Source organism: Parasteatoda tepidariorum, chromosome 4, assembly GCF_982258835.1.
Source record: "Parasteatoda tepidariorum strain Cologne lab strain chromosome 4, Ptep-v5.0, whole genome shotgun sequence".
NCBI classification, from domain to species: Eukaryota; Metazoa; Arthropoda; class Arachnida; order Araneae; family Theridiidae; genus Parasteatoda; species Parasteatoda tepidariorum.
This window is the reverse complement of record NC_141758.1, coordinates 65,206,075-65,216,921: the sequence shown is the minus strand read 5'-3', so window position 1 is coordinate 65,216,921 and position 10,847 is coordinate 65,206,075. Positions and strand designations below refer to the sequence as shown.

The following is a 10,847-nucleotide window of genomic DNA, read 5'->3' as shown; positions in this document are numbered from 1 at the left end:
GTGTGTGGATATAAATGTGTTTTTAATTAAATAAGTACATCTACAATCACATCAACTTCCTTTTATCTTAACTCAAGATAATTAAAAACTAAGCTCAGGAAAAAATATAAGTATTTAGAATTTTCCCCAATTTTTTTTAAATTATTTAATTTAAACTTTTTCAGTTTATACGGATTTTTCTTTTAATATATTATAATGTGCGCATCTAAATAAATTAGATAATATATAAAATGTTGAGTTAAAGAAATATAAACATGCACTTGCCTTTGAATAAAAAATACCACAAAAAGCTCGTTTTGTTGCGAATATAATTTATAGTTTAATATAATTTAAATCAAATTTTAACAAATAACAAATATATCTAATTAACTTTAATAAAATAATAAACCCTTATACATAAAGAAAAAACAATTCAAAATATTGCATACTTAAACATTAACAAACAATAATGAAGTAATGATTAATTCCTTCATTTCTTATGTAGTTAAACATAAAATCCAGTAAAAATAGTTGAAAAACAAATCATCTCCATAACATTGGTGAACCACAAATCATCATTTAGTTTATAAATTTTTGACTCGAAATATCTTTTATTCAAACTGCCATCGCTATCAGACATTAGCTGTAGACCTTCCTTGAACTGTTCGATCACTTTTTCCATGTTAAAGACATCAAAGCCTTTCTGAGCTATGTGAATAGGGCGACATATTTCAGCAGAAAGTTTTTTTCCTTTCATCCAGAATCCTGATGATTTCGGTGGTAATTTTGCTTTTTCGGGGAACTGGGTTGTTCTTCCATAGTGTAAAATATCACTAGGTGTTTCACTCGTAATAATTCTACTGCTTTTGTTCAAGTCATCCATCACAAGGGATTTTGCGTCTGTACTTATTTGAGCCACGCCTATGATATCAGATTTGGTTATTAGAAATCCTAAGATAAAGATTGGGAAACACTTGCCATACACCTTTTGAACCTGAAATAAAATTGAATATTATTTCATTGTAGCCCTTGAAATGAATAGAAAATATGAAGATATTATGTCACAACAGATTAATGATTCACACAATATGAGATTTTATTAAGAAGATAGCTTGATCTAGATAACAATGGAATAGCGAGAATGCGAACTGAATAGGAAAAAAAAAATGAAGATATGTTAAAACGGATTAATGATTAACAGATTGTGAGATTTTATTTTAAAGGAGATAGTTTGCTTGATCTAGATATCAATAAAATAGCCAGAAAGCCAGCTGGATAGAAAATTTGAAGATATTATGTCAAAACAGATTATAATGATTGACAGATTGTGAGATTTTATTTTTAAGAAGATACTTTGATCTAGATATCAACGGAATAGCGAAAAAAGCTGTAAATATCGAAGTGTAAATCAATTATCTAACAGATATGGGTATGGTAACTGATGCTATTATGAGAAGCTAATTGACTAAATTATTTTAAATTTACATTAAAAAATATTTTTGAAGGTTAGGCTAGAAATTCAAAATGTAGCAATAAACGTTAGCAGAAAAGAATTTTCCATCCTTTCTTGATGCCACAGCTACGTTACTTTGTCGAAGAATGTCCCTAACCAGGGGTCTGTCCAGGCCGAATTTACTACCTTTTAGCGGTACCTTCACAAATTCAACTTTAGGAAAAACGGTAGTTTCACAAATTCAACTTAAGGAAAAACGGTAGTTTCACAAAATACTTTTTCTTAAAATTTTGTTTTTGTATCCCTTAAGAAACGATAAATCCATATTTTTACCATATTTTTGTGTTGATTTTTTTTATATAATTTTAAATTTTTCACAAATTATGTCTAAATTTTCACAAAATAGGTACCTCTCAGAAAAACCTAGACAGACCCCTGCTAACAAACGGTTACATTTTGAAAGTATTTTTAAATTAAAATTTCGCCTTTCTTTTCAGACACCAATAACTTGTAATTGAAATTACTGTTCAAGATCGAAACAATATTCTAAATATAACGATATCTTTAATTTTTCAACAGCAGACCAATTCAACTAGGAAAAAAATATTAATGATACCTATTATTACTTTATATTAGGTGAATTCCATATTATAGAATAAAAATGCTGATTCAGCTAACTTAGGAAGGGAAATTTTTGCATTCTGACAATAACATGTTCTAAGGTCTTCAGAAATTTACAATTTAAGCGTCATTTTTGTACAGTTTTTTTTTTTTTTTTTTTTTGTCACTAAGAAAATTGAAGGAACGAGACGATAGAGGAAGAAAATATACACCCACGTATTATAAGGAACAATATTTAGATTTTGTCATAAAAAAATTTGCAATTTTTAAATAAATTAATAAATTTAGAGTGTGAGTAAAGCAAAAACAACGTGGATCACAACACAATAAAATGCACCTGTATTCATGTTGGTTTGCTTTATTAAAACGTAGCACATGGTATTCCCTATACCCATTTGGAAATTCTGTTTACTCACACTTCAATTAAAAATATTTCATGTTTAATAACTGTGTCCTCTAAAAATGTAAATTTTATTAATTGAGATCGCGGTCCAAAATAAAAACAGTTTGCTTAATGTAATACCATCCGTATTTTTCATATTCTAATAAATTACATTTTCCAAGTTAAAAAATAAAAAACTGAACGTATAGTAGTATTATTAGTATAATATTTTGAAAAATATTTATTTTATCTCAAAAGGTAATTCAAATTGGTGATTCTCAATTTTTAGTGGTCTACTCTTTAGCACAAAAATTACATTTAATCATCAAAAATTAATTTTTTTTTTGTGGAATACGTAAAAAGTAAAAAACATTAAGTGGTCTAAGCTTTCGACCGATATCATGACCAAATTTTCCAGATATCCCCCATAATTTTTTGAGGGACAAGAATCCTATTATGTCGAGAAAAAAAAATGTGTTTAGGCAAAGAAAGTCGTTTTTGTGTCTGATATCAGAAGTTAAAATATAGCATGCAATTGATTAGCTTATTTAAGGTTAGGCCCCCAAATGATTAATAAGCATCATTTTTTTTTATTTCGCGCAGGACTACGCGAGCTTTTTATCACTTGAAGAAAATTGTGTTCGTCTTCCATAAATTTCAAATAGTTTAACGAAAATCGAATAGCTTACATCTTGTGAAAGGTAATAATTTTTCATCACGTCCTCATCTGTAGAATAGCCAGCTAAACAACACAAATTTGCTCGAGGCTGAAAATAGCTTGCAACATCGTCTGTAAACAAACAAAAACAATATTATGAGGGGGTTAGTTCTTATGGTTAATAATTTAAAAAAGAAGAGATGAAAGACATAAATGATTTTTAATTTTATTTTCTGAACAATATTTTTTTTTAATAATGGGAAATTAAATTCAAGTAACGTTCAGTGCTGCATTCGCTATAATTTTTTTTAAATAACTGCATCTATGAAATTAAAACCGTCCTTGTCGTCATTAAAGTGAAACAAAGTATTTTGCAACTACAAAATCTGGCAAAAAACACACAAATCAATCAAAAGAATATTTCAACACAAATGAGAGATCCTATATTTAAAAAGTGAGTGCGATTTTTTTCACAATAACTACAATCTAAAAAACGTTTACGTTCCAATTTTATGTAAAAATCTAAATATTAGCACGCAAATTAAAATAAAAATAAGTTAAAAATAAGAGAATTAAATGATACATTTAAAAAAAAATTACAAAATGATTATTGAAAATGAAACTTTATGTTCTAGTAGGTAATTTAGTCTGTTTGCAATATCTATATACTATATGGTACTGAGCATTTAGCATCACTAAAATATAATAATCAAAAATATAAAGAAATACACACGTAGGTCGCGAAAAGATTAAAATATATTTTTTGCTTACTTTATATATTGCTTAACTAGTTTTAACTATTTTATTAATAACTTTTTTCATATTTTCTTAATTTTACATAATAGTTTTTTCTTATTTTAAATATGTTGTAAATTTTAGGCTTGTAAATTGAATTATGTTATGCTAAAAAAAAATTATGAAATAAGCTATATCCCTCGAAATAAGAGATTGCAACTTATCAATTTATTTATTCATTTTTGTGACAAAATTTTATCAACGTCTGATAAAAAGTGAAAATTATTTAAAAACTTTCTCCAACTATATGTTTTGATAAAATTTATATTTTCTTTTAAGAAACATATTTACCAATTTAAAAGTTTAATGTATTTAAACATTCAGAAAACTAATGAAAGAGTAAAAGTAAATTAATTCAAATATTAGTTTATGAAATTTAAATAATCAAATTTATAATACTCTTGCATATAAATTCTTATGCAGGCTCAAAATTATTTTAATATCATTAATTGTCATTACCAAGGTTATAGTAGTACGATTTTTAACATAAAAATCTAATTGTTTATAAAAAGATTAACTATTCCAACAAATGCAGAATAGCATACAGGCTAAAATCACTTTTCAGCGAATTTATATATATTTCAAGTGCAGTAAGTGTATCTCGTAAATCAATAAAATAAACTTGACTAGTTAGTCAATGGTTTTATGAACTATCAAAAGAAAGCAACTTAACATTGATGAATTTTTTAAATGTTACTTTAATTTACAAAATTTCGAAAGTAAACTTTTTGAATGAAATTCAGAACTCTAATAAATCAAATTTTGAAAAAAATCGCATTTTAAAAATTCGATTTTTCAGGAACTATTCGACTAATTTCGCGTAAATTTTAGATTTTTCTAATTAAAATTGCATTCTTTAAAATGATACAAAAATTTTATACCTTACAATTTAAAAGTTTTCGAGCTATTATTAAATAAAATAATAAATGAATTAAAATCTAAAAATGCATTATATTAAGTAGAAATTATTTTTAATAGTTGGTTATGGCTAAAAAGTTACTCAAATAAATTCAATGTTATATGGGTCATTTTTGTAATTCTGCGCCATTTGAAAATTGAATAAAGAAAAATTAATTGCCACATAAGGTATTTTTAAGAATATTTAAATGCATTTAATTTTTAAATTTTGTATACTGTTTTAAATTTTTACTAATTACAACTGTTTTAAATTTTTTCATGCAGTTCCCTTTATTTTTCAATTGTTTTTAGTTGATACTTTCTTGCCCAGGTGAGATGAAAATTGTCGTTAGAGTAACAGGACTCCTTACTTTTTCTTTTACATTTTAAATAGATGCTTTGCATCTAACATTAGTACCAGATAGGGTAACAGACATGATATTTTAAAGAACAAAATTTCAGAAAACTAAATAAAGTTCTAATAAATATCAAAATTTTATTTGATTTCCGACAAAAAACCTAAATATCCAGCCAAATCATTCAACTAAATATTTTTTCTGCAGCTAATTAGGATAACACAAATAGCAAAATAGTAAAGTATTACCCCACCAAAATGCTACTGCTTCATCAAATAAATAGCTAATAATCGAAATATAGTTGCTTTTACGTATTTCTAATCAGCTTACACTAGTGTAAACAAGCGTTTACAAGGCTGTTTTGTGCCAGAGAAAAAAAGCTGGTATTAAAACCATTTCCTATTTAACTTGTTTGGGAATAAATTAAAGAACTTTGGCTACTAAAACTTCTTGAAAATTATAATTCATAATAAAGACTGTTTCCTACACTTGGAAATTAACTGTTAATAAGTCTTGGTATCGCGGAATTTGTTCATTGTGAAAACAAATCAGAAAAGAAATGATTTTATTATCAGTTTTATCTCTTCTCCAGGTTAAGGAGAACCCTGCATTTATAAACTGCTAAATATGTAGTTTAAAAAAAAGTAAATATGTGTAAGGCGATAGCAGACATAATATCAACTTACAGACAGCAATGTTTATATTTTATGCAAAACCTGTATTATTATGCAAATTATTATTCATATTGTTAGTTATGCAAAAACCTGTATTTGCATAACTTTATAGGAAGTAATTTAAAGTAGCATAAAATGATAGTGAAATTTCTTGTTGTTAGAATGTTATTCAGATAAAAGCGTTCCTGGTTTCGGTTTTTAGATAGCGATATTTTCAGCTCTTTTTTGGGTAATATTTTAAAATAATTTTTATAATATTAACCTTTTTTCTTTTATCTCTTTTTTTCTAATTGTTATACTTTTTTATCTATCTGAAAGTGCTTATTAAAACTTATGTTGTCAGGAAAAATCACATTAAATTTGTAACAGTTAACAAATATTTTTTTTCTTTTATGCCTAGCAACACGTGCACCAATATATAGGCCACACCAACAACTTACCAGTTTCAAACCATGATCGAAATAGCTTTATTTTATTTAGAACCTTTAGTTTTTCAAATGTGATGCCCCTCATGAATTCCGAATCATTTGCTGATATAAACCATGCTGTGAATAAGGGTGGCACATCTTCCCACTGGTTCAATCTTATGTATATGTAAGTGGTATTCAGATGACTTCTCCTGGCCACAGCCTAAAAAATAACAAAAACATATTTTTTTTAAGAATTCACCAAGTACTATAACTTTAAAAGCCGTAACAGTTAGAGAAAAACAAGAAATGACTGTGGTCTTATACATTCTAAGGTTCGCAAAGTACAAACAATTAAACGTACCTCAGGCGTGATATAAAATTTGTGCATAGTAGATGCTACAATAACGATGTAATCATATTTTATTGCCAGTTTTAAAAAAACCAGCATTTCTATTTTTCTCATGTGAGAGTTTTGAACTACAATGGTGGGCTGACTGGAACGGCAAGCTTCCTCTACACTGAAAGAGATGTTTATAATACAATGGCACATCGCTAATAATAATGTTTATTAAATTACAAAATATATTTTCTATGCCATGTTTCAAACTGGTGCTTACATTTATATCAGGTGTTTCCAACTTACATGAGGCTGGGGGTCACAATTAAAAACACAAATCAAATGTCGGGCCGCAACTTTATCAAAATTTTATGTAGGACTCTTTTATGATTGAAGTAACATTAAATATTACTGTCAGATTTTTACCAAGTTGTACAAAACAAAAGTATTGAATTACAAATTAAAATAAAAAGTAGATTTTTAAAAATATTTAATTGCATATTTAAAAATTCGGGCTACAATAACTTTGATGTGCACTCATGTATTAAACAATTAATGTGCAACAGATATCTAATTGTTAAGATATAAAACTTTAAAAAGGTTGGTATTAAAACTTAAATAGTAGCACACAATATGTTCAATGGCAAAATTGAGGTTTGTCTGCTGCAATCACCAGAGAATAGATATTTACATTTTAAATTTAAAATTTACAAATGTGTGTGTAAATATTTTCGTCCAAAATGAGTGGTTTCAAAAAGTTAAATCGGAGATTTTCTTCGAGAAAATTTCTGATACACAGATGCTAAATTATATTCACAAAATACAAAAAAATGAAATAAAAAAGAGTAACATACACGATTATTTTTGTATTTGAATAAATATTTTCTTGGATGCAAATCCTGAGAAATAATTTTTTTTCACCGTTGGTATGATAAAGTGCACAGAAACGAAGAAATAAGGTTTTTATTAACGAGAAAAGTATTTTAAACCCATATAGATTTTTTACGAAAATTGTCTGCAAAAAAATTACAACTGATATATTTTAGTTCGCAGGCCACAAAAAAGGCTTCGCTGGCCAGATGCGGCTCCCGGGTCGCCAGTTGGAAACCACTGATTTATATGTTACTTTATTAATAATAATATAGATTAATATACTGTTTCATAAATTGATTGTTTAGTTAATGCCATTGCAATTATTGTAAAATTGCGTTCTGTATTAATTTTTATTATTGACGCAAAGTTAGCATGATTTAAACTTAATTTTAAAAAAAAAATCATTAATTTTTATCAACTGTGATGTTTAAAGAAAGTCATTATATAAGTCAACTGTGGTCTTTTTATGAAAATCAAAGATTTTAACCAATTGACTTTTCTAAATCATTAATCGAAAATATTTTTATAAATATATTCTTGAGGATGTGATTCTTTTTTAAAGTCTGATCAGTGAATAGAGTAACATTGAACTGTTAATTTATGATTTTTAATTGGCCACACAGGTAAACTTTTTTGCTGATAATAAATATATTTCAATTACACCCATTAAGTTTTACGTTTAATTAAATGCTTTACGTTCTTTTAAAATATTTCAAATACACCAGTCTTAAAGTATACTTGTTCTGTCCGGAGAAATTACTATATTTTTTTTTTCTTAAATGTTTTCTGATTTAAACTAATTTATTATTCATTGCATATCTAACTGACCAATTATTTGCCGTCTTTAACATTTTAAGATGTATAGCTTGAAAAAATACCGAGATTTTATTTATGTCATAATTAGTTTGTATTAATTAAATTATAATTTTTGAAACATTTCAGCTGTTAATTGAAAGTGTTTGTAAAACTTGGTTAAATATCGTTAAGGCATATTAACATATCTAACCAAAAAATATTATTAAATAATACAAGTCCAAAACATTTTAAAATATAAAGTATGTTGGGATATACTGAAAATTAGTTTTACATTACTTAATTAACTACAATAAGTTAAGCATATACATGTAATTCTATAAAATAAAAATGGGAGAAAAAAGAAGATAATGAACGAAAATAAAATATTAAAAAAATATTATTATTAATTAAATATTTACTGATTACAAAGCATCAATAAGACAAAAGTAAAGAATTTGAAAAGATTGGAATGTGATAATACAAAAATTGACAATTCATTAAAAAAGAAGTAAACATTTACTTAAAATATTTGCAATCTACTACATCAAAATGCGTTTAAGTTTGCTTTTACTTTACTATATCAAAAAAATTCTGAAAAGAAAAAAGAGAAAAAATTAATTTTAATTGACACAAATTCGGAAATTTCAGTTTCGTAGCTTGATAATAATTCGAATATTACTGAATAAACGACACTTTCTTAAGTAGCAATAATTGTAATAATAATGTAACCAAGTAGACGGAAAATTACTTACAGTTTTATACATTCATCAATAGTGGCTTTCGAAATTTTAGAATCAAGAACTGATGGATCATCCTTAAGATCAAATTTCTCCAATAGTCTAACACCCGAACAGTAAGAAGATCCTGGATATGTTTCCTGTAGGAGGTCGCTGAGTTTAGTTTTCTTAGAGGAAAAAATTCCACGTATTATAAACATGACCCGTCCATGGTATTTAATGTGAGAAATGGTGTTAACATTAGTCAAATATTCAAAGTTGAATATCTTTCTAGGATCTTCCTTGGTGTCCAGGGGATACTTTTTCAGGCTTCTGCTGTCATTTTTTACTCGATTTCCCAATTTTGACATAGCCTGAACAGAAAACAGGAAGAAAAAATTTAGTTTATTGCTAGATTTTTTTAAAAAAGAAAAAAAACGTGAATGTTTTGACAGAGTTAACTAAACAAATAGAAGTCAATTATTACCTTTTAATTAAAGGTAATAATTAAAAATAGAAAATGGAGTGATTTTGGAGACGAAACATCGTTGAAATATCGGGAGATTTAATTACAGAATTTTCAATAATAAAAATAAAAATGGAGGGAGGAACTTTAGGGATTTTTTTTAACTGTAAATTACTTGTAGTGATAACAAATTATGAAAAAGGTTTAAATTATTAATTTCAAGTTGTTCTACAGTAATTTTGTAGCAAATGGAGAGGTTTTTGGAGAGCTTAATAACTTCAAAATCATAAGGTTAGATTTATCGTATGAGAAAAAAGGCAATAAAACCTATAAACACAAGATAAAAATATTACTTAGTTGAACTTATAATACTATAAATTGTTTAAAAACATTTCAAATTTACATTTTTATGAAATGTAAGTGAGAGTGTAAAAATATATTTCAAACTATATATTTGGTAATTAGAACTTTTAGATGCTTTAATTTCCAAATAAAAATTTATTTTTTTATTAATTGTTGATTGAAGTAACTTGTCTCAGGAAAACTAACGCCTTTCAAAATTTTAGTTAAACTACAGAACTTCTTCAGTACTAAAAAAACAAGTCATTATTTGCATGCACAGTTTTGTATTTAGTAGCTTTCAGGTATTATTGTATTGCTTTTAAGTAATAAATCAATCTAATAATCAATCAATTAAGTACAATCAACCTCTTACAAGAAAGATATTCTCAATTAAATTTTAGCTGGCATCAGAGTTAGGTAAACTGAAAAACTTCAATGAAACACAAAATTTAAATGAAAAAAATTTCTGCGTGCATTAACTCCTGTAACTTGTTTTCAAACCTTTCGTCTCAACCTTATTTTGGCAAAATTTGTTTGAAATTCACCGATTTTTTTATGAAAATGTGTAATTTTTATAGAATTCTATTTTTGATTCTTACCACAAGGACAAGTTTGGTAAAATACCAAAAAAGATGAAATCCAAAAATGTTATGTGCTAAAACACTTTATCAAAGTTTTAATAAAAATATCAACGTGAAATTTCATTTGTTTATTGAAATTGTGTGAATATGAATCTCAATGTGTCATTTTTAAATCATGCGAATACGAATCTCGATATTTAATTTTAAAATCGCCTAAATGCGAATCTCAGTGTTCAATTTTAATCACGTGAATACAAATTCCTATGTATAATTTTTAAGTCACTTGAAAATGAATCATAATAGTGGCTTTCAAATTGCGTGAATACGAAACGCGATATTTGATATAAAATCGTAAGAATACAAAACATGATACGTGATCTTAAATCGCGTAAATAGGAATCTCGATGTGTGTCAAGTTTGAATTCATAGGAAAAAGCTTAAAACGATTTTTTTCCCCTCGGGAATTCGAAAAAAAAACTTTCTTTGAAGAGGCAGATTATTTTTTTTCTTTT

General features: G+C 26.4%; 1 protein-coding gene across 1 annotated transcript; it reads right to left on the bottom strand.

Annotated features, from left to right (window-relative positions):
- Window positions 1-431: 431 nt before the first annotated feature.
- On the bottom strand, window positions 432-9,317 carry LOC107441104 (uncharacterized). The gene is made up of 5 exons (XM_016054256.4): window positions 8,983-9,317; window positions 6,587-6,743; window positions 6,256-6,445; window positions 3,125-3,225; window positions 432-973 (listed from the first exon to the last, which is right to left on the bottom strand). Exons 1-5 carry the CDS (start codon window positions 9,315-9,317, stop codon window positions 485-487), a joined length of 1,272 nt encoding a protein of 423 aa, XP_015909742.1. The 3' UTR covers window positions 432-484.
- Between the last annotated feature and the right edge of the window lie 1,530 nt (window positions 9,318-10,847).

Coding starts and splice junctions, on each gene's coding strand:
- LOC107441104 (XM_016054256.4), bottom strand. CDS start 9,317: ATGTCAAAATTGGGAAATCGAGTAAAAAATGACAGCAGAAGCCTGAAA. Junction 6,744..8,982: donor ATTGATGAATGTATAAAACT/GTAAGTAATTTT, acceptor CATCTCTTTCAG/TGTAGAGGAAGCTTGCCGTT. Junction 974..3,124: donor ATTATTACCTTTCACAAGAT/GTAAGCTATTCG, acceptor ATTTTATTTCAG/GTTCAAAAGGTGTATGGCAA.